The sequence below is a fragment of the Panthera uncia genome, assembly GCF_023721935.1.
Source record: "Panthera uncia isolate 11264 chromosome E2 unlocalized genomic scaffold, Puncia_PCG_1.0 HiC_scaffold_19, whole genome shotgun sequence".
Classification (NCBI taxonomy): Eukaryota; Metazoa; Chordata; class Mammalia; order Carnivora; family Felidae; genus Panthera; species Panthera uncia.
In genome coordinates this window covers 28,808,631-28,833,374 of record NW_026057588.1, presented here as the reverse complement: position 1 = coordinate 28,833,374, position 24,744 = coordinate 28,808,631, and the positions used below count along the sequence as shown (strand labels likewise).

At 38.0% G+C, this 24,744-nt stretch overlaps 1 protein-coding gene and 2 pseudogenes across 7 annotated transcripts in view; 1 reads left to right on the top strand and 2 right to left on the bottom strand.

Annotated features, from left to right (window-relative positions):
- Positions 1-24,744, bottom strand: part of RBL2 (RB transcriptional corepressor like 2) — a 63,083-nt gene that overhangs the window by 27,044 nt on the left and 11,295 nt on the right. For all 7 annotated transcript variants that reach the window (XM_049621142.1, XM_049621139.1, XM_049621138.1 and 4 more), the window contains 13 exons: positions 23,623-23,751; positions 18,879-19,039; positions 18,722-18,786; positions 17,897-18,083; positions 13,781-13,947; positions 10,171-10,280; positions 9,364-9,467; positions 7,020-7,157; positions 5,386-5,550; positions 4,757-4,868; positions 1,884-2,153; positions 1,416-1,696; positions 1,149-1,325 (listed from right to left, as the gene is read on the bottom strand). In XM_049621142.1, the coding sequence (XP_049477099.1) occupies positions 1,149-1,325; positions 1,416-1,696; positions 1,884-2,153; positions 4,757-4,868; positions 5,386-5,550; positions 7,020-7,157; positions 9,364-9,467; positions 10,171-10,280; positions 13,781-13,947; positions 17,897-18,083; positions 18,722-18,786; positions 18,879-19,039; positions 23,623-23,751 (2,066 nt within the window). The remainder of the gene's footprint in view (positions 1-1,148; positions 1,326-1,415; positions 1,697-1,883; positions 2,154-4,756; positions 4,869-5,385; positions 5,551-7,019; positions 7,158-9,363; positions 9,468-10,170; positions 10,281-13,780; positions 13,948-17,896; positions 18,084-18,721; positions 18,787-18,878; positions 19,040-23,622; positions 23,752-24,744) is intronic.
- Positions 10,289-13,399, bottom strand: LOC125916055 (hsc70-interacting protein-like; annotated as a pseudogene).
- Positions 20,382-21,534, top strand: LOC125915349 (60S ribosomal protein L5-like; annotated as a pseudogene).

Genomic DNA, 24,744 nt, shown 5'->3' with positions numbered 1-24,744 from the left:
ATCAAAACCACTATAATATATCAATACTCACTGGGATGACTATAACAAAAAATAGAAAATAAGTTGGTAAGGATGTAGAGAAACTAGAATTCTCCTGCACTGCTGGTGGGAATGTAAAATTACACAGCTGTTGTGTAAAATATGGCAAGTTTCTCAAAAAATTAAACACAAAATTACCATATGACCCAGCAATTCCCCTCTTGGGCATATACACAAAAGAATGAAACCAAAAACTCGAAGAGACATTCGTACCCTCGTGTCCACAGGAGTGACAGCTAAAAAGTGGAAGCTACCCAAGGGGCCATCAATGGATGAATGGATATACAAAATGTGGTATGTCCATATGATGGGATATTGTGCAGCCTTAAAAAGGAAGGAAGTTACAACTCATGCGATGACACAGATGAAGTCACAAAAAGACAAATATTGTACAATAGTCACAGACGGAAAGTAGAATGGTGGGTGCCAGGAGCTAGGGGGATGGGGAATAGAGAGAACCTACTTAATAAAAAAAGCAGTTTTATTCTGCAGGGATAGAAATGTTTTGGAACAAGATAAAGGTTGAGTGTACAATACTGGGAAAGTACTAAATGCTACTGAACTGTTCATTTAAAAATGGCTAATTTACATTATGTGAATTTCACCTCAGTAAGTTATCTTGAAAAACAAAGTCTGATAACAAAAAGTGTTGACAAAAATGTAGAGAAATCAGGACGTTCGCATACTGCAGGTGAAAATATAAAATGGTGCAGTGACTCTGGAAAAACAGTCTGGCAGTTCCTCAAATGGTTAAACACAGTACGTACCCAGCAATCCACTCTTAGGTATATACCAAAGAGAAATGAAAAATGTGTCCATGCAAAAACTTGTACACAAATGTTCACAGCAGCATTAGTCAAATAGCCAAAAAGTGCAAACACCCAGGTGGCCATTGATGGATAAACAAAATATCATATATTCATACAACAGAATATTTTGTAGGGATGGTTGCGCATTTCTGTAAATACACTAAAAACCACTGAGCTGTACGTTTTAAATGAGCGAATATATGGTAGGTGAATTCTATCCCAATAAAACTGTTAAAAGTGTTCTGAGAGTAAGGAAGTAGCTTCTTTACTTTTCCCTCTTATACTCCAAATGGTACTCACCTTTGCCATCACATAAATAGCACACATTAACAACTGGTCCAGATGTCTGTCCATCATAAGCTCAGGACACTGAATTATGGAGAACTCAAAACAGGTCCAGATTTTTTTCCTCAGTTCATCTGAAATATCCAGTTTAGCACAAAGATCCCGAAGGCGGACACCTGCCAAGTGGTACACCTGGTAGATAAACAAAAACATTTCAAACTTTGTTTACCTAACACTTCTATTTACCAAGCTCTGCCCTGGGAAGGGTACATGAAAAATTACCTTTCTAAAGAAAAGCGATAAAGAGCTGGTCTTCCTGGGCCTAATACTGTTGCCAGTTAAAGGTGGGCCTTGTTTCTGCTGGTGTCCACCTGGGGAGATCTGCTGAATGGCCACCTGACCAGGGACTTGCAAAGTTGTTCCTGTCACCTGTGGAGAGCTCAAACTTCCAGTCAGGGCCTGAGCACTAAGGGGCTGGATGGAGCCAGTCACAGCTTGGGCCTGCCCTCCAACATTGACCTGGACTGGGAAGAATGTTATCCCTCCATTTTCATTCGCAATACCTATAATGTGTTAGGAAGAAAATGATGATGATGAAAGGTTCTCCAGGCACGGGTTTCCAATTTCTCCCCTCCCAACCTCCTTCCCCTCTCCACTCTTATCTCATATGGTCATTCCAGCCAAGTCTCAGGTAACTTTCCAATAAAGGCCCCCGACAAAGAACTCAACATCCAACTCTGCCTTCCTCACCTTGTACAGGAATGGTCACTGTTTGTCCATTGTTGGCTGTGACAGTGGCTGTTGCCATGGTGACCAAAGTCTGCCCAGGAACTGGAGTGACAGAAACAGCCTCCCCCGATACATTCTGCACAGGGACAGCATTGACTAGGGGCTGTGGGGGAATGCGCCCAGGTGTCCCTCCATCAGAGGGGCTATCATTCTCGACAAATAACCGCCTTCTGGTGGAGCTGGCTGTCGGGGAGCTGTATCTGTCATATAATGTGGCTGGAGATGTCATGCCTAGGGTCAAAAAAAAAAACAAAAAACAGTTTAACTCAAGGAAACTGAGATCTTACATCCAAGCTGTTATGTTCAAAACTAATCAGTGTTTGAAATACTTCATAAACAAACATCACAGGGGTCATATCATAGCTCTGTTCAACTAAGGAAAGTTCAACCGAACACTATTAAGAACAAAATTTAAACACAGGAATTCTTCTCTATTTGTTCCACAGTGCTCCCTCCTACATTCCACCTTCTGCTGCATCGAACCAAACTTTGCCCTCCACTGCTACAGGGCCTTGATGATTTAGGGGCAGTTTAAAGAATTACTCTATTTTCCTAGGATACTTTTGACTATATTCAATGTTTACCTGCCACTCGAGTGCAATGTGATTTCACTGTGAAGCCACTACTCGATAAGGGGACATGATGGACTTGATATTACTGTGGTATCATCTGGGAGCATTTTCCCCAGTTTTATAAATTTTCATCTTTGTGTTTTTCCACATATAGAAAATTACTAGGACTCAGTAATGTTCTTCAGCAAGAACAGATATATGTGAGTTGGACTCAAGCTTAGTTTATTTTTAAAACTTGAATGAGATGTAATTCACATACATTTTAATCACTTAAACTGTACAATTCAATGGTTTTTGGTATATTATGTTAATTCATTTTTAACAGAAATATATATAATGTATAATTTGCCATTTTAACCATTTTAAGTATACAATTCAGCGGCATTAATTACATTCACAATGTTGTGCAACCATCACCACTGTCTCTTTCTGAAGCTTAATCATCCCAAATAGAAACAAACTTGAACTATTATGGCTCAGTCTGTTGTTAAATATTCACACTAGTGGCTTAATGTTTATGCAGCAATCCCACCCTCTTCCATGTCTGGCTATAAAATCTGCACATCAGTGGGTTTTTAAATTTAAAAATATATTGTAGGGAGTGCCATAAGGGGAGTGACAGGAGCAGTCCTGACAGACCATAGCTTAACATTTCAATTTCTAATGGCATAGAAGCGAACAAACTTACCAGATTTGTATTTGGAACAAAGTGCAGTTGGGAGGAATGCATTATGATCATTATCTTGTAAAGTATTAAGAAACGTCACGAAAATGGAGAAGTGGTAAGTATAAAGAAAATGAAGTTTAAAGGCAAGTCCTAACCCATAGATCAGGGAAGCAGAAAAACAGTTAAGCCATTATGATTCCTCTTCCAAAAAACGAGGAAACTTTCATAGAGATCATCCTTATTTACTGAGTATGCACTGATATAAAGTGATTCCTGATTTTATTCTTTATTATTTTTCTGTTAAAGTTTATCTTGAGAGACAGAGAGAGAGAGAGAGAGAGAGAGAGAGAATGTGAGCAAATGGGGGAGGGGCAGAGAGAGAGGGAGAGAGAGAATCCCAAGCAGGCTCCTGTCAGTGCAGAGCTCTAATGGGGCCTGAACTCATGAACCATGAGATCATGACCTGAGCCAAAGTCAGACGCTTAACCGACTGAGCCACCCAGGCACCCAATGATGTCTAATTTTAAAACTGATCTTTCTTCTTATCAATTATATTAAAAGGTTGACCTAGAAACAATAATACCTTCTAATGGCATCCAAGGATTTAGAACTCTCTGAACATAAGCTTAAAGCTTACACCTGGAAGATGTTACAAAGAACTTCCTGGTGGGGCAGCCTGAGTGGCTTGGTTAGTAGAGCATGCAATCTTGATCTTGGGGTTGTGAGTTCAAGCCTCACAATGGGCAAAGAAGTTACTTAAAAACCAAAAAAGCTGCCTAAATACAACCTTATGAATAGCAAAACTTCTCTTTTCTGTACTTCTTGGGTCAGCACTGCTGTCGTATTAACCAGTGTAGCACAGCTCAACTGACAAGAGTCAAAGCTGAACACACTCGGGCCATTCAGTACTTTTAACTCACTGGCTTGCCTACACCTAATTGCACCATACAGCTCTATCTTTAAGAAGCTTTGCTGTTTCTTCTGATTTTGAAAGTAATACGTATTCATCTTAAAAAATTTATAGAAAGCACCTGGAATTCTATCATCCAATAATAATCATTCTTAACAGTTTGGTTTTTCTATTTCAGCCCTTTTGTATGCTTATATATAAACACACACTTAAAATACAGTAACCACATTAATATACTGTATTCTCTTTGTAAAGCCATTCGTTATTTCATGCATCTTACTGTGTTCCTAAATATTCTTCAAGAGCATTAACTTTTAAGTGATCCATGTGGTACTATAATGCACAGAATATTATCTTCTATATAAACCCTATTAACTTCACTTGTAGTTTTACAGAATTTCAATTCCCAGATATGAGGCTCCCGAATGCTCCCTGTGAGTATTTTATTTTATTTTTATTTTTTAATTTTTTTTTTAGCGTTTATTTTTGAGAGAGACAGAGACAGAATGCAAGTGGGTTAGGGGCAGAGAGAGAGGGAGACACAGAATCCGAAGCAGGCTCCAGGCTCCGAGTCGTCAGCACAGAGTCCGATGTGGGGCTCGAACTCACAGAGCTGTGAGATCATGACCTGAACCGACCAACTGAGCCACCCAGGCACCCCGCCCCCCTAGTATTTTAAACTTACTTCTTCCAAGTCCTCCAGTATCAGCACGAACTTCACTCACCCTTCTGGGAGTCAAAGGAGAGCCAGTGATACAAATATCATCTGCTCTTTCCAGGTTCTGAGGTGGCATAACCTATAAAGAATTATATGCACAGAATATCATTATTCAAAAAAGCATTTTAATTAGAATACAGTAACAATCTGAGGCAAAAGAAAACTTGGCTCATCAGTTATTCAACCTAAATAAAATCAGTTGTCTTTTTCATTTTCATACTGAAGTGGACAAAAATTCTGGCAGGCTTAAAAAATTCAAAACTAATAACAATACTAAATACAAATCCATCTTCATTACCAATTTAGAGAATTAGAATATCAATCACTCTAATGTACAGAAAATTAAGAGAGAATACTGCATTCTTACTCTGTCACTGAAACCTTGGCACAATCACAAATTATTTCTGAGTCATAGCTTTAGGGGTTTCTTCTTAGATACAGGGGTGACTATACCACATCAAACCTAAATGCCACCCTCCCACTTCCCATAAATAAGAAAGACATTAAGTTTCATTGCTCTCGGTGAAACAGGAATATAAATAGACTGATACTGATATACTTTTCTTCTAGAAAGATGCGAAGGTATTTTCACAAACCTCTTCGCAAGTCGGAACCCTGTTTTCATTGTCTCTAATTCTGTCCCAGAGTGGAGACTCTGGTTTCCACGCCAAATGATCCAAGATCTGTTCTTCAATCTGATTAAGGTGTTTTACCACCTCTCTACAAAGACCATCTTCCGCTCTAATGAATATTTCTATCACCTGAAATAACAAAAAATATTCTGGTTTAATAATTTTTTTTCACCACAAACTTGTTTAAGTGTGAAGTAAAATGGATACATTTATTCAGATGCTGCTTTATACATGTTTATAGATACATTAACTCATCAAAATTCGAAGCCTAAAGAATAGTACTATTTTGAAATAGCTGGTCTTCCTTTCACTGTCTTTATAAATAATTATTATATAAAATGCACACGGGAATTATATAAAATCTTTGGTATAACAGTATATTTTAAACAATTTTCTAAGAAAAAAGATGCCTACTTATTGAAGTTGAAAAATACTACTCTCAAAACTTCATGTTTAAAAACTCTAGGGCTGTCTGGCTGGCTCAGTAGTAGACCATCTGACTCTTGATCTCAGGGTTATGAGTTCGAGCCCCACGTTGAGTGGTAGAGATTACTTAAAAAAATAATCAAATAAAAACTCTAAACATTCAATCCATACCATTATAAAAGCTGATTTTGCTACTACATTAGAAAGAATTAAGATAAATTCATATACTGAATCAATATCAAGACAGAAACAACTATCAAATCAATGCTATCACTCTGCACCTCTATATAACATGTGAAAGATAATTTTTATTTTCTTCTGAAGGATACTTTCATTGTTATTTCCATAAAATAAAAAAGGTTGCTATATAAGATTAGCTACTGATATGCTTGCCACTTTTTTTGAAGGCTACTTAGCTAATAAAATGAAAGCGTTCTAAAAGCTTTTATCAGATAAAAGGAAGAATCAAATGAAGGTTTTGCCCAAAAACAAGTCTTCATACCATCTTAAAAGAATTTAAAAAGCTCTTAAGACTGTTCTATTTCTTCTCTCCAAATAGAGTAGAACTTACTAAATATGTAATTAAAAAGAGAAGAGAAAGGAGTGCCTGGATGGCTCAGTCAGTTGAGCACTGCACTCTTTTTTTTTTCAACTTTTTTTTTTTTTTATTTTTTTTTATTTTTGGGACAGAGAGAGACAGAGCATGAACGGGGGAGGGGCAGAGAGAGAGAGGGAGACACAGAATCGGAAACAGGCTCCAGGCTCCGAGCCATCAGCCCAGAGCCTGACGCGGGGCTCGAACTCACGGACCACGAGATCGTGACCTGGCTGAAGTCGGACGCTTAACCGACTGCGCCACCCAGGCGCCCCGAGCACTGCACTCTTGACTTTAGCTCAGGTCATGGTCCCAGGATTGTGGGATTGAGCCTGGGTCAGGCTCCATGCTGAGCATGGAACCTACTTAAGATTCTCCCTCTCTCTCTCTCTCTGTCCCTCTCTCTCCCTCTACCGCTCTCCCCTGCTCAAACTCGCTCTCAAAAAATTGAAAAAAAAAAAGAAAAGAAAAGAAAAGAGAAGAAATGTACGTAGGTAGCAAAATGAATTAGCTGCTGAACAACAGGAAGTTCATCTCATCTATAATTTCCTCATAAGTGTCATATTTTTTTAAATACCTTATAAAAATGATAAAGTGGCACATCAAATATTTCAGTAATAAATGGAAAATTCCCAGGAGGCTTATAAGAAAAAGTGACGACCTCAAGGCAGCAGGCCAAAAGCGATCTATGGAATGCATCTTGTTCCAGAATGCCCTACAAAACAAAGTTATTAACATTTAGAAACATAAGCTTACTCTAACAAGACATTTCTTCCCCAGTCAAGTTAAATAAAAATACCAAAGCATGTCATTTTCTGACTTAGAAGTATGTGCTTAACTTCCTTATAAAACTTTTCTTAACTTTATAAATAAGACCATGTTTTAGCAAAAACAAGTATTAAAAGAATGTATATGAACTTTTAAAAATCTTATATATTGTAAAATATAGGTAATAAAAAATTACATCCCTAATAAAAATATACATACACCCTGCTGCTTAGAGGAATAATAATATGGAAAGATGTTACAAAACAGTATTTATAGTTAGAGGCCACTCTCATAAAAAGACAGCTGGAAGGAAGGCAGGTGACTGGTTAGATTGTCATGGACCAAAAGTCAACAGATTTATCTCAGGACACATAATCACATTTTCCTTTTTGTTTTTGCTTATTAATTTTCCAACTCTACACATAAACATTTACTATTTTTGAATTAAAAAGTTATTTAGACACCAAAAACATAGGTAACAGGAGAAAAAAAACGGATAAACTGGACTTCATCAAAATTAAAATCTTTTGGGGGTGACTGCGTGGCTCAATTGGTTGAGCATCCAACTTCAGCTCAGATCATGATCTCACGGTTCATGAGTTCGAGCCCCATGTTGGGCTCTGTGCTAACAGCATGGAGCCTGGAACCTGCTTCAGATTCTGTGTCTCCCTCTCTCTCTCTACCACTCCCCTGCTTGTGCACACTCACTCGCTCTCTCAAAAATAAACATTTTTAAAAATATTAAAACCTTTTTTGTATCAAAGGACACCATCAATGAAGTAAAAACACAACCCACAGAATGGGAGAAAATATTTGCAAATCATGTATCTGATAAGGGATTAATATCCAGACTATATAAAGAACTCCTACAACTTGACAAAAGGCAGACAATACTACTGAATATTATGGATAATATTCTGAATATTATTCAGTCTTAAAAAGGAATAAAGTTCTGACACATATTATAACATGGATGAACCTTGAAAACATGATGCCAAGTAAAATAAATGAGACACAAAAGAATAAATATTGTATGATTATACCTAGAATAGGTAAATTCGTGGAGACAAAGTAGAGATTACCAGGAGCTGAAGAGAGAAGTGAATGGGGAGTCACTGTTTAATGGGTACAGACTTCCAGTTTGGAATAATGACAAAGTTTTAAAGATGGCTAGTGGTAAGGGTTGCATAACACCATGAATGTACTTAATGCTGTTGAATTATACATTTAAAAATGCTTAAAATGTTAAATGTTATGTATATTTTACAATAAAAAAGTTGTTTTAATAAGTTTCTTAAGTGAGTATACACGTATCCAATAATTATTATCACCCCCTAAACTGCAGCTATGTTTTATACACCCTTCTATATATTTCAAAGTTTAAAAATCTGTCATTAACAACTTTTAAATTCCAACAGTCATAATTTTACATATAAAAAAGAAATGTAAATAGTTACAAGAAATTAGAACAATTATCAATTTTAAAATTTTCCTAAAATGTTACTTTAAAAAATAGTTTTTAGGGCGCCTGGGTGGCTCAGTCAGTTGAGTGTCCAACTCTTGATGTTGGTTCAGGTCATGATCTCAAGGTTCATGAGATGGAGCCCTGCCTCAGGCTCTGCACTGATAATGCAGAGCCTGCCTGGGATTCTCTCTCTTCCTCTCTCTCTGCCCCTTCTGCTCTCTCTCTCTCTCAAATGAAAAAAAAAAGTTTTTAAAAATTTTTATTGATGTCATTTAAGTAAATACCACTTATTTCAAAATCAATTTATATTTGGCTAGTAAAATCTACAAAAAGTAATCACCTTCATCAAAGAGCACTGGTTGAATGTTGATGGTAAAGTCCTATCGAGTCAACACTCAACTTATTCTTGCTACACAAGGCTTGTCAGGAGAGTATACAGGTTAATGTTTTAATCCTGGACTACAGAGTCTTACGGCCCATAGAAACCATGAGTTATAGCACATGGCCTACTGCACTCAGAAACACTAAGTGGGGTAAGGAGACTCAGAACACAAGTTTCCTTAGGTGCCAATCACTCCCTCAGAGCCATGGTTTTGTCTTTGTTTTGTTTAGTTTGGGTTCTGTATGGGTAGGGCCAAAAGGGAATTAAATTTTATTGTGCTGATCAATACACTGGTCATTTACTCACAGATAAATCCATGTCTCCCAGTCTTTTCTGTTCCTGTTCAATAACTGATTCTAATACTTTATAGTAGAGCATTTCTGCAAAACGAAAATGTTTGCTGGCAATTTCTGCATAAATAATAAAAGAAACAGTCACATGCAAAGAAATTATTGTAGAAAGTGAGAGTTTATCCCATCCCCTGCCCATGAAATAAAATATAAAAACCAACCAATTACTTTCCTATACATGCACTTCTTACACCTGCTGTTCCCATCATTCCTAAGATTTCTTAATTTTCTTCATGGTAACCATACTAACGCTCAAAATTTTCTAAAATTATGAAATGAAATTTGCACTGAGAAAACTGTAATAGCATTCTATTAAGAGTTTTGTTTTTTTTTTTTTGTAAGTTTGAATTGAACAGCTGTATGCTAGGAGGTATACAATTGGTTTGCTATTCTACTCATACTTGGTTCTAATTCATAACATCAAACAACTTCTAGAACAGGTCTGAGCAAGAAACAGCTATATCTTCTGAACTTATTCTTAATATTTTAAAGAATCACTATACTTCTATATTTAATAGTATCTAGTCTACAAGTGAAACTAAAGATTTTGCAAACAAAGTACCCGAAGTCCAACCAGTCTAAAATTTCTCTTATGGAGAAAGGCCCAGAAACTACTTGGTTGACAAAAAAAAATTGGATATCCATATCTCAGACCTCAATCTAAAGTCATAAATCCTTTCTTCATCTTTCTGATTTAGTTACCAAGAAAGGACCCTGTAGTTAAACTTCAAAAATGAACAATACAGACAATATTAAGCTGTACCTTTAATTGAATTACTGAAATCCTCATCTGGCTGGGAATGCTGAGAATATATTTCATACATTTCTTTCAATCTGTTGGCAATAGCCTGTGTTGGATCCCTGGAACATGTCCTAAAATTTTGTAAAAAAATTTTTTTAAATTAAAAAAAAAAAAAGTATCCAACTTAAAGGTCTTGCTGAGTCACAAATAAACTGTGTATAATTCTGTAGTTTTACTAACCTATAAATATAAAATACTTTGAACAGAAACTATACCTCCCAAAGTATTCTAGGAGATGCCATACTTCCTTATCGCAGGTGCTGGTACTCCCGTTTTGCATGAAAAAAATGTATCTTGTGTGGAGCTGCAAGCAGTTAAATTTAGCATTCTTGACTGGCCCCCATCTACCCTACACATCTACAATCACTGATAACAAACAAAACTGCCTTCAATTGTTTCCTCAGGGGGCAATACAAGTCCCATTAGGAACTCCTGGAAGAAAACAGAATGAAGGGGTGTATAAACTATACTACAGACTCATAGAAACCATTACTGGCACTTTTCATTTTTTCCTCCAAAGCGAGGTGTATTTCATTGACTTTTTTTTAACTTGAAAGGCAATATATATTCAATGCAGAAGCAGTAAACAAATTATCAGCAGTTGTTAACAACTATGTTTCTTTTTTTTCTTTTTTTTTTTTTTTTTAGGAATTAACACATCCTTTTAAAACTTGTTTTTAAATATGTTTAAGGCGTAAAATTCCTAGTAATTGCTACTAGGAAAACCCCACCTGAATGAATAGCCAGTGGCAAACCACTATAAAATGTTTTGGTTGCATGTGGGGCAGAGGGGTAGAGACCATCTTCATAGCACCCCAGCTCCACGAGGTCAGTACACAGGTCTGTACTACTGTGACGCCCATGAGGTGATCTAAGTTGCTTTTCCTTCAGCAAGGGTTTTACTTGTCAGAAAGGCATTATGCTTGACCTCCAAATTTGACGATTTACCGAGGAGATTCATAACCTTTGGGTTGCTCTGATATCTGACACATTTGCTGGATTCTCGGCCATATCCTGGAAGGCCACCGGAGCTTCTGGATCCTGCATGGCTGTAAGAACCTTTGGATCACTATGAACTTCACTGAGCCCAGGCATTCCTGCCATTCCAGGCTTGCCCCCAGGAAAGCACCTAGAAAAGAGCCAGTTTGAGCTTCTGTCATCTAGCTTCTTCCTCTCTCCAGGTTCTCTCGTATTCTTCCCAAGCCTTCTCAACCCTACTTTCTATTCTTTCTTTGATCTCTCGCTCTTCGTGTTTTCACTCTCCACTTTTTCACTCATACCTTCTCTGATGTTTGGCAATTCTCTGGGCCCTCACTGATCTTGTCTCAGCATCGCACTAGCATCTTCATCATAGTCCAGTTTACAAGCAAGGGCAAGGTCACGTGCTGCTTCTTCTCAATGGCCCAGAAGCCTAGGCTTTCCCATGCCACTTGTAATGCTGAGCTGAGTCAGGATTTATTTCCATAGCTCTATCACAGTCTTGGATGGCAGTGTTTGGCATCTGTAATTTAATGAAGACACTGGCTTTCCTGGCACACAGAATGGCCAAGCGAGGATTCAGCTTGATGGCATCTGGTACAAATCAATGGCCTTTTGCAACTCATCATCCTTTAGGGCATCTAATGACAGCCACTATTTCATCATTTGCTGGATCCATCATTTCCCCACTCATCTCTATATTTTCATCTCCCATTTCTTGAGGGGCATTGTTATCTGGTTCAATCACACCTTCACTGTCAATTTCTAGATGACTTTCCTTGCTTGATGGTTCATCTGTCTTATGTTTTCCTCCATCTTCTTACTAGCTGTTTTTTCTTCACTGTAGCAGGTGGTATTTAACCCACCACGCTCACCACCCATTCTCAGAAAGTGCATTTCCTTGGTGTGCAGAACACTCAGGTCCTGCTTACACATTTTCATGAAGGCCTGAAGTTCGTTCACTTTGCAGGGGGTCCATAGGCCAGAGGCTGTGGCCCGGCCCAATTCCAGGTGTGGGTGCTATGTAGAAGCAACTGTGATTTTATTTTGATCACAAATATAAAATTGTAGCAAGTTTAGAAAATTGTAAAGAAAATAAAAATCAGTTATAATCCTGCTAGAGGTAGCTACTGACTATCATACACAAACAGAATTTTATTTATGAACACACTCACAGGTACCTTTTTACAGAAAATAGGAGTCTTTGGTTTTACTTAGCGTTTACTGGAAATATTCAACCCCACTAATGGTGTCTAAGATTAAAGAAGCTCCTACACCTGGAAAGAGATCTGGACGCTATAAAGTCAGTCTTCTAAAATGTATTTATAAAATGCTTCTGTATTCTAGGCCAACAAGGTCCATCTGCGGAAGAGGCCATACAGACTCAGCCTGTTGGGTATTAATCACAGTCAAGTTATGAATAAAGCAGACTTCATGAAAATGTGAAGGGAAATTAGTCAACCTTGGTATTTAATAAGTCTAGCTGTGAGTAGGAAATTACTAGTGTATACTGGGCCTCCTTATACTATACCACCAGAAATAAAATAGGCTCCTATAGGATCTATGTCATCAAATCCGATACTTTTTAGGACAGAGGGGCCTTGGAGGTAATATTTTCAAATAAACTTGCAAAAAACTGTGCACAGGTAATAAAATCCAGTCTATCAGGCTTTTCACTAGGGCTCACTGATATTTCTACCAGTCTCCAGCAGATCAAAGGACTAAAAGCAGTTAACTTCCTTTTCACACTAAGGGTATTTTACACAACTTACAAAAGTTATGGTGGTTTGACACTGATTATGAATGTAACTGTTTTATCTTTTAAAATCTGACCTACCCCTCAGAAATTTGCTCAGGTCCAATCTTCTTCATGAAGTCCTTCGACAACTGCTATTTTTATTGATCCCCGCCCCCCGCCCTGCTTCCTGAAATCTTAAGATAGAACATTTGGTAACCTTTTGGTGCCTTATTCTACAGTGTCTAGTGTTGTTAATTACTGTCTCCTCTACTACACAGAAGAAATCTGAGTGCTACGGACTGAATATTTGTGCTCCGCCTCCAAATTTCTATGTTGAAACCTAATGCCCAATGTGATGGTGTTTGGCTGTGGGGCATGTGGGAGCTGATCAGGTCACGAAAGTGGAGCCCTCATGAATGGGATTAGTGCTCTTATAAAAGAGGCCCTAGAAAGCTTCCTTGCCTCCTCGCTCATTGTGAGGACAGTAAAAAGACAGCTGTCTATGAACCAGGAAGCAGTTCTCACCAGACACTGAATCTTGGAACCTTGATCTTGGACTTCCAGCCTCTAGAACTGTAAAAAATTAATTACTGTTGTTTATAAGCCACCAGTCTATGGTATTCTGTGATAACAGCTGGAACACACTGAGATACTGAGGAACACACTGAGGAAAAATGATCACCAACATAGACGGTGACCTATGTCCTCTACAGACTAATAACACGTCTGAGCATGCACCTGGTATAAAATTAATAATGGGTGAATTAAGCCACTAAAAAGTAAAAAAAAAAAAAAAATTAAAATAGAAAATGGTCAACAATCAAATCTTAGAAGGCAAGAAGGGCTCAAACCCACCTTAGAATCTGTTCCAATTTCTCACTTGGCGCATTCTTGAGGCCTGTGAGCATGGTGTGAAGACGACTCAAGCTGTGTGTTGCTGTAGAAACTGGGGTCACACAAGGGCTGTTATCCTTGACGTACCTCACACCAGTCAGTGGTGTGGAGATCCTAAGTGCTTTAGACTAAATGGGGGCGGTGGGGAGGGGGGGGGGGGAGAAGACTATTTTAGATTAGAATGACTTTCAGTTACTTCACAAATGAGAATTCAAACCAATCAGACTTCATCAATAAATTTTAATGATTCAAATATCTCCATTCTTGGAATCTGAACATAACACCACTAGGAGCCACCACCCTCCATGTGAAGACGTGTGAAAGGACAATTTGTATTTTAGCCAACTAGAAAGTCTGTCTCTTAAAAATTAAACCCTAAGACAAGGCATACTTCCCGCACTTCCCTGTCATCCCTACTTTAGGCCTAAACCTGAAGGCACAAAGAAGGAATATACAGTAAAGAGCATCGCTGAGAAATAGCATTTCACAGCTGCCACCCACCACTTTTTTGTAACTACTCAAAGATTGACAAAGGAAAGCTGTGAACTAACCCCGGCCCAAATGAATTCCATGATTTAACAAAAGCCCATCTAAATCATCAGATCTGCTTCAGAGACATGGAACAAAACAAACATTCCTAGATGAGAAAACAGCCTGACACAGAATGGCCTTCAGTCTTCTTGCCCCTCCTTTACCTATAGTTATTAGAATCTATCAGTTCCCCCCCACTCAAGTCTACAGATCTTCAGGGAAATAAATTTAAGTCAACATTCCTGAATATAAATATGAAAAAGATAGGACTTAATATCTGAGAATTTAAGCATGACTACATATGCTAATAAAACATCTTTTCTATTTCTTCGAATAAACTCTGAAAGGTTAAGAGAGCTTAAGAGTGTCTTTTATTTTATTTTTTTTTTATGTTTATTTATTTATTTTGAGAGAGAGAGAGACAGAGAGAGAGACAGAGAGAGAGAGACAGAGAGAGAGACAGAGAGAGAGAGAGAGAGAGAGCACAAGCAGGGGAGGGGCAGAGAGAGAGGGAGACAGAATCTCAAGCAAGCTCTGCACTGTCAGCACAGAGCCCGATGCGGGGCTCAAACTCAGGAACCGTGAGATCATGACCAGAGCTGAAACCAAGAGCCAGACACTTTAACCAACTAAGCCATCCAGGTGCCCCAGGAGTGTTTTTTAACATTCAAGATAAACTGTGTTTCCCCACGTAGCTAAGTATATTAATTCTAGAGATAGCTATAAAAACACCTAGCAAAATTTTCACCTGGCAAAACAGACTACTCAAGTTTAAGGAGATACAGATACGCAGAGGAATTTGCCATACAGATATAACTCTACACATACAGATATAAATCTACATGTTTTCTGTGACTTAAACAGGAGAGAGCCAAGACCTCCACTTGGTTTCAAAGAAATTAATTCTACAATTTTTTTAGGTCAATAAGACAATCTGGGTGGATTAACTACATTCAGAAGGCTATTCCCTGCTCTACACGTCTTTTCCTACAGCCAGCTTCTTCCCTGTATATAAACCAGTGCTTTGCTGGGAGGGAAAAACACCTTGCACGTGCACAGCAAAAGCAACAGCAGCATCTCCCACTGCCCACAGACATCAATGCTTCCACACAGGGAACGAGGTATGACTGCCACAAACAGCTTTCTGCCCACAGTTCTCAAGGTCAGCATACAGCTTCTCGGCAGCACTGTTTAGCTCTTGGCTTAAAGCTTCCTGGGCATTCTGATCGAGAGGAGTCTTTCTTTGACTCAGGTATAAATATTGCTATTTTTGAAACTTTAGAACTTTCCTTCTCCAAGTAAACACTTCTAAACTTTGGAGTGCCCCAGAGCTCTGTCCTTAGACCTCTTCCATTCTCTATCAACTCACATAGTCACTCTTCATGGCTTTAAAAGCCATCTATATCCTGATGTTTCCAGAGTAGACACACACACACAGCCCTAACTTCTGCTATGAACACCAATCTTGTACATCCAAACTGCCGACTCCACTTGTCTACGAGGATGCCTAAAAAGATATCTCAAATAACATACCATCATAACCCCATCTCTGAGTTTTTTCCCTGAATAAATGTCAATAATAAATGTTCATGGAATGCCTACTATGTGCCAGGCACTGAACACAGCACTGGTCACAGCCCTCATGAAGTTTATGTTTTAATGCAGGAGACCCATAACAAACGATTCTTTTTTCCCATCTTTGTATTTATCTATCTACTTACTGTCAGACAAACAATTCTTTCTACCCACCCACTTACCTTAAGACAGTGACAAATACTAAGAGGAACACTAATCACAGAGTAAAAGGGGAAGGAAGTGCTGAAGGTTGGGGAGGATGTCAGTGGTTATTATTCTATGCAGTGGTCAGTCTATCAGAGACCTGAATGTAGTGAGGAAATAAACCACATGAATATCCTGAAGAAACATGTTCTAGGCAGAGAAAACAGCAAGAGCATAGGCTTTGAGTTGGGGTATGCTCGGCATATCTGAAGAAGGAGAACAGAGGTTAATGTGACGAGCACAATGGGTGAGGAGGAGAGTGGTAGGAGATGAATTCAGAGAGGCAGCGGGCTACATCACTAAAGACCTCAGAGGCCTTTGGAAGGACTTCAGCTTTTATACCATTTATGCAACTGGAGTCATCACCATTATCTTTCTCTCACACCCTGGATCCAAGCCATCAGGAAATCCTGTGGGTCCTGTCTCCAAAACACAGCCTCAATACCACCATTGCTCTGATCCAAACCACCATGAGCTATCACCAGAACCAGTGCGACAGCCTCTTAATTCCCTACTTCTACCCTGGCCCCTGCCAAACACCCCCTACAAGACCTTGAAAAATGCAGATCAGACTAATTCAGTCACTGTTTTCCATAACACCTTCCTAATGGCTTTCCTATCAGAGCAAAAGCAAACATTCTTACCAGAGCTTCCAAAGCCCTACAAGGTCTACCCTGCCCCCACCCCCACCTCACTTTTCAACCACTCTCTCACTCAATTCCTACCACAGTGCTCTCTCATCATTCCTCCAAAAAGCCAGTCGAGCTCCTACCACAAGCCTTGGCACATGCTATTCTCTGGGCTTCAAACACATTCCTCGGCTAGTCACATGATTTGCTTCCTCACTTCACGTCTCTGTTGATGTTACCCCCTCGGAGATGTCTTTCCTCACCGCCCTATCCATAGCAGCCCAAGGCCCACCCGTTCTCCCTTTTTCCCCACGCTCTGAACTACTACCCTATTTGACTTCTCTTTATACACTATCATCCGACGTCCAATATAGTCACTTGTTTGGTTATCTATTGTCCATCTCCCCACACTGAAATATAAAACAAGGTATTCATGGCTATTGTGTTCACTGCTGTATCACCAGTATGCAGGACACAATCTGGCGTGTGGAATACCTTTAGAATATTTACTGAATGAATAAGCAAACCAGGCTTAAATCTGGTCTTACAGGTGAGTTACCCCTTGGAAATATACACACTGCCTTTGGAAGCACTTGTCAGAAGCTGTGTATTTTCTGTGAACATCACACAATAGAAGAGAAACTCTTAGTCTCCACCATCCTAACTGTATGCATGAAATAACACCTGAAATTCAATGATCCTGAATGTCAATTTAACAGAATTTTCCTAAAGACTATAGATGATCAGTTTCTCTAGTGTCTAGATGAAGGTACCATTCAGATCAATTGACATTTTCTAAAATGCTTACTACATTCAATATGTAAAGACTGTACATTACTGGCCCATTTTTTTTTTTTTTTTAAAAACCAACAGTTATATCAGCATGATACATTCATTTAAATTTATATCAAAGGCTCTTTCTCTCAGATCCAACCGAAAACTTGGAAAGTTGATGTTAACAAAAATTAAGTCAGTAAACACAGAGACCACTTTTTCAATTAAGTAGGACAAGAATTTCCCTTTTCATACTGGAAGAAGTATAACACACACACACACACACACACACACACGCACACACAATTACCACAATAACACAGAGACTCCGGCATGTCTGCTTTCCTGGCACTGGTCAGCTCACCTTGTCGAAATGCTGCTGGAGGATGGCTTTCATCTGCACCCTGTCAGCAGCCTCTGCTCCCGAGCCAGTGTTCAGACACCGTGACAGAGTCCCAATTTCCTCTTCAGCATCCTCTCCAAGAAATATCCTTTCATCTAAATTCCCAACAGATAAAACATACTCCTCATAGGCCTTATTGATGGCTTTACTATGGGAAAAAAAAAAAAAAGACAGGCAAAATGTACACTCACAGGACTGCCGTTTCAGTTAGTGTTTTAAGCCACCTAATTAGGTCATTTTTTTATTTACTCCAAGTTCTAATAATTTTGTGAAAGTTAAATTTCAAATCACGGTTACTTACATCTGAGCTGTATAAAATGCAAGCTTGCTACACTAGGCTCACCCATCATATGGTGAGTGTATCTTGCTGACAGTATTTTGGCGGGGATTGGAGGGGAGGAACCCTGTACTGATCTACCTGGGAGGTGCAGTTTCTGGTGAGATGCTTAATTATCTTTCCCAGTTGCTCTAGGCACCTTTGAAGACCTCGCTACTTCTACATCATCATTTGAACCCATACAGTTCCCAAAGAACTTCTTTTATCTCAAAAATTATGATACAAAAGCTTAACTATTAAAACTTTAAAGAACAGCCATACAATTTCCAATAAATTTTAACCTGTGTGCTTAGAGTAACAGTTGACACAACTTTTGATTGCTTTCTGATGTTCTCCCACAAAACATATTCTAAGTTTCCAGGGTACAAACAATAAAGACACTAAACTCTGAGGTTTCCTAAGTACATAGTTTACAAAATATTAAAATGGCTGATAATACAAATACTCACAAACTCTCTGCAAAGTTCCCAGGTTCTAAAAACCCTGTAAGATTTTCTTCTTTTCCCTTAAGGAGCTATGATGAAAGAAAAGATCTTTAAGTCATCATATTAAAATAAATCTTTCCACAGAAAATATTTTCACATTACTTCTTTACTACTTACAAACCTTTTTTTCATAAAGTTTCCTAATATAGGGTTTCCAGAAATGTTCCTTTATTCCCTTTGCTTCCAAAACAAGGCCATCATGTAAGGAACAGAGTTTCTCAATGACACAAGGTGGGTCCGAGGAAGGTTTAGAATCCTTAGCATGAAAATCCTCTGACAGGCCTATAATGAACAGAATCACAGAACAGAGAGATCAGGTAGCATTCAATAAATCAAACTGTAATAAACCAAAATACAAATAATCTAATCAGCCTATGAGTTAGTGTATAAGCACATAGGAAAGAGTGTAGAGGGGCATAATTTGACTCTAAATATACCTCTAAGATAGCAAAGACAAAAGAAAACATAGGCAGTAATCTCTTCAATATCATCCTCTTCAATATCATTCAATATTGAATGTTGCTATCATTCAATAGCAACATATTTATGGCTATGTCTCCTCAGGCAAGGGAGACAAAAACAAAATCAACTACTGGGATTATACCAAAATAAAAAGCTTTTGCACAGCAAAGGAAACCATCAACAAACAAAAAGGCAACCTAATGAATGGGAGAAGATATATGCAAATGATTTATCCAATAAGGGGCGAATATTCAAAATATATAAAGAATTTATACAACACAACACCAAAAAAATCCAAGCAGTTCAATAAAAAAATGAGCAGAGGACCTTAATAGACATTTTCCCAAAGAAGACATCTAGACGTCCAACAGACACATGAAAAGAAGCTCAACATCACTAATCACCAGGGAAATGCAAATCAAAACCATGAGATATGACCTCATACCAGTCAGAATGGCCATTATCAATCAAAAAGACAAGAAATAACAAGCATTAGGGAGGATGTGGAGAAAAGGGAATCCTCATACACTATTGGTGGGATGGTAAATTGGTGCAACCACTTTGGAAAAGTGTGGAATTTCCTCCAAAAATTTACAACAGAAATACCATATGATCCCATAATTCCACTGGGTATTTACCCAAAGAAAATGAAAACACTGATTTGGAAACACCTACACACCACCATGTTTACTGCAGCATTATTTACAACAGCCAAGATATGGAAGCAACCCAAGTGTCCATCAATACATGAATAGATCTCTCTCTCATTTTCTCATATTCCCTTTCTTTCTCTCTCTCTCTCTCTCTCTCTCTCTCTCTCTCTCTCTCTCTCACACACACACACACACACACACACACACACACACAGGAATATTATTCAGCCATAAAAAAAAATGAAATCTTGCCATTTACAACAACATGGATGGACTTAGATGGTATTATGCCAGGTGAAGTAAGTCAAACAGTTGATAGATACCATATGATTTCACTTACATGTGAAATTTAAAAAGCAAATGAAAAAAAAACAGACTCTTAAGTATGGAAAACAAACTGGTGGTTGCCAGGGGAGAGGTGGATGGGGGAATGGGCAATATGGATAAAAGGGAATAAGAGGTACAAACTTCCAGTTATAAAATAGTAAGTTGCCACCCCCCCCCCAATGGAGTATTTCTGGGCCTGCTTGTCTGTGGTGAGCCATGGACACCAGTCTCTGTTCTACAGGATGGGGTTTGTTAAGGTTGTCAAGAATAAGGCTTGCATCAAGAGATACCAAGTGAAATTTAGAAGAAGACAAGAGGGCAAAACTAATTACTATGCTTGGGAACGCTTGGTAATTCAGGATAAAAATAAGTAGAACACATCTAAATACAGGATGATAGTCCACAGAGAGACCAGAGAGATCATCTGTCAGACTGCTAATGCCCGTACAGAAGGAAATGCGACGGTTTGTGCAGCGCGTGCTTATGAACTCCCAAAGAGAGGTGTGATGGCTGGCGTGACAAATTAGGCTGCAGTGTACTGTAGCAGGCCTGGACAAGATCTAAGAAGGCCAAGTGGAGGTGACAGGAGATGAATACTGTGGAAAGCACTGAGGGTCAACCTGGTACCTTCACCTACTGTTTGGATGCAACCACTCCTCAAAATAAAGTTTTGGGGGCCCTCAAGAGAGCTGTAGATGGTGCCTTCTCTGTCCCTAATGGTACCAAATGATTCCCTGGTTATGATTTGGAAAGCGAGTAATTGAGTGCAGAAGGACACGGGCAGTACATCATGGGTCAAAAAGTTGCAGACTGTATGCGTTACCTAATGGAAGAAGATGAAGACGCTTACAAGAAACAATTCTCTTAATACATAGAGAACAAAGTATCTCCAGGGGGCACCTGGGTGGCTCAGCTGGTTAAGTGTCCAACTTCGGCTCAGGTCATGATCTCGAGGCCCATGAGTTCAAGCCCCACGTTAGGCTCTGCTCTGACAGCTTGGAGCCTGGAGCCCGCTTTGGATTCTGTGTCTCCCTTTCTCTCTGCCCCTACCCTGTTTGCACCTCTGTCTCTCTCCTTCTCTCTCAAAAGTAAATAAAAATTTTTAAAAATTAAAAAAAAAAAAAAAAAAAGAACAAAATAACTCCAGACATGGTGGAGGAGATGTGTAAAGCTCACACTGCTCTAGGAGAGAATCCAGTCTAGAAGAAGAAGCCTAAGAAAGAAGTTAAAAAGAGGTGGAACTATCCCAAAATGTCTCTTGCCCAGAAGAAAGGTTGGGCAGCTCAGAAGAAGGCAAGCTTCTTTAGAGCTCAGGAGTGGGCCACTGAGAGCTAAATCAAACCACAATTTTTATGAAGATTTTTCAGACAAAGACAATAATAAACTTATCGACCAAGTAGCTAACATAAATAAATAAATTAAAATAAAATAAAATACATAAGGCATGGAGATGAAAAGTACAACATAAGGAATATAGTTAATAATATTGTCAGAACACTGCATGGCGACAGATGGTGACTACACTTACTGTGGTGAGCGCTGAGTAATGTACAGAGTTGTCGACTCACTATGTTGCACACTTGAAACTAATATGACACTGTATGTTAATTATACTTAAATAAAAATAAATATACAGCAAATACAGATAAAGTACATCACTACTCAAAAGATTTCAGTTAATTATTTATCTGGAAATAAAGAAAAAAAAGCTGAGATAACAATTTTAGTATATTGCAATAAGATCTAAAGAACATAAAAAAATAAAACTTTGCAAATAAGTCTGACATTCAAATAAAAAATACAACTTTGAAAAAAATTACTATTCAAAGTATATACTGTTTATATATTTTCATTTCATCATACTGGATATAGGTAACATATTGATTTACAGCTTATTCTTACCCAAGACTCAGTATAAGAATAAATAAATAAGGGGGGCCTGGGTGGCTCAGTTGGTTAAGCGTCCTACTCTTGATTTCAGCTTCAGGTCATGACCTCATAGTTCGTGGGTTCGAGTCCTATGCTAGGCTCTGCACTGACAGCACGGAGCCCGCTTAGGGATTTTCTCTTTCTCTCTCTGTCTCTCCCTCAAAAGTAAATAAACTAAAATCAAACAAAATGGATAAATAAATAAGAGGAGAAAAATGAAAAGCAGCTACTACATAGAAATATAAAGGGAGTTAGGAAGGAAAGGAGAGAATACGAAGAACATTAAATGTACTGAAGCAGGAACAACTAAGTAACTTCAGTAACTTTAAAAATCTACCTTGAGGGGCACCTGGGTGGCTCAGTCAGTTGAGCTTCTGACTCTTGATCTTGGCTCAAGTCACAATCTCACAGTTTGTGGGATCAAGCCCAGTGTCAGGTTCTGTGCTGACAGTGAGGAGCCTGCTTGGGATTCTCTCTCTACCTCTCTCTCTGCACTTCCCCACCCCCGCCCCGCTTACGTGTAAACGTGTGCTTACGCTCTCTCTCAAAATAAATAAACATTAAAAAAAAAAAACTTCAGGGGCGCCTGGGTGGCGCAGTCGGTTAAGCGTCCGACTTCAGCCAGGTCACGATCTCGCGGTCCGTGAGTTCGAGCCCCGCGTCAGGCTCTGGGCTGATGGCTCGGAGCCTGGAGCCTGTTTCCGATTCTGTGTCTCCCTCTCTCTCTGCCCCTACCCTATAAAAAACAAAAAAAAAAACAAAAAAAAAAAAACAAAAAAAAAAACTTCAGAGTCAGACAAGCTAAAATTTTAACGATAACCACCCCAAAACTGAAAATCACTCAGAATCCAACCATGGTATTATTCAAATGTCAACAGTTTATATACTACCTCTATAAATACTGTTTAATATTTATAATATTGTCTGTGAGTTATAATTTGGTCTCTTACTGTGTATCATTCATAGAAATAACATGGCCTTAAAGCCTGCTTAAATGCATTGCCAAAATAATCATTTCTATCCATCTTTTAGTTTAAGAGCTAAAAATTCATTTTACTTATTTACAACCATAACTACTCCTCTTCTGTAGGAAAAAACCTGAATGCAGATTATTTCAATAAATCCATTTTGAGCTCCTACTGTGTGTCAGGCACAAAGCTCGGCAATGCAGAAAACAACATCAGTTTAATGCGACTTTGCTACTATAGGTTTTTAAGTTCCTTCTTGTTGTTTCAGAAACTTCTACAGTTGTCATGTAAGACTTCACACTCTGTAATATTTGTGATTGCACTTTCCATAAATATTTTTACAGAGAGCTCAACTCCTGGGTTTAAGTAATTGCAAGTATTCTGGATTATGATGATGGAGCTTTTCAAAGCACTTAACACTCTCTGATGCTAGGAAACCTGTGGCATGTGTACAGCTCCCAAAAATAAACATAAGGTAGAAGGTAGAAATGTGAGTTGTCCAATAATCTTTGATTTACAAACTTACCTTTAAAATTAGGGTTTACAAGTTCTTTACGGTTGGAACATTGAAGTGCATTTCCATAAACCAAGTCCAAAGCACACAGCAGAAGATGGTAAGAATTGACTAAATCATCACTAATCATGGGGAAATTACCTACAGGAATACAAACAGTTATCAAGTAAATCTGCATCCATGTTACGATATTTTAGACATAATTTCTCTTTTTAATTAAAATGACATTACACAAACACTGTACCAAACCTGACTCAAAAGCTACATAAAGTGTTCTGGCAAATTTACATTTTGAAATATTACTCTTAAAGTCTAATAAATTTCTGAGAGTGTAATTAAAACCAAAACTTTACAAAAAATGGCATTCATTCACTCAATCAATATTCATTAAATAAGCATTAACTCCCCAGTAGCTGACTAAAATTTTATCACTGTTTTTTTTTCTTTGAAAATTCTAAACAACTTCATAAATTATCTCAAACTGCAGCAAATTCTTTCATGTGAAAATATTTTTCTGTTAAGAAAATTAGTAGATGAATTAAAAAATAAATTAAATAAAAAAAAAGAAAATTAGTAGATATTAAATACCCAAAACTAATATTAACAGCATGGTAACTATATTGAAATTAAAATTTAACTAATTAAACTATTAAACTATTAGTTAAAATTTAATTAATTAAAAACCAAAAAAATTAAAAAATCACAATACATGGAGACAAATGAAAATGAAAACACAATGGTCCAACATCTTTAGGATGTACAAAAAGCAGTTCTAAAAGGGAAATTTATTAAAAAAAAAAAAAAAAAAAGATTAGTAGATATACTTAGGAATAGCTGAACAATGATTTTTTCATGTATATAGTTTAAAAAGACCAGAACATATAATCAGGCTGCTAACGGTAACATTTGAAATATTTTCTAATAATAATATAAACTCATACAAATTAACAACAGGACCACAATGAAAGATATTTAAGTCTAGAGCCAATATCCTGGGAATAATGTTGATGCTTAGTAAACAAAGAAAAAAGAAACCCAGGCTCAAACCTAGAGAAACATGTCATTTCTGCAATGCTAGTTTAAGTCTAACACTGAAATCAGTTTTTACAGGCAGTTGAACAGTTTTATTCTTGG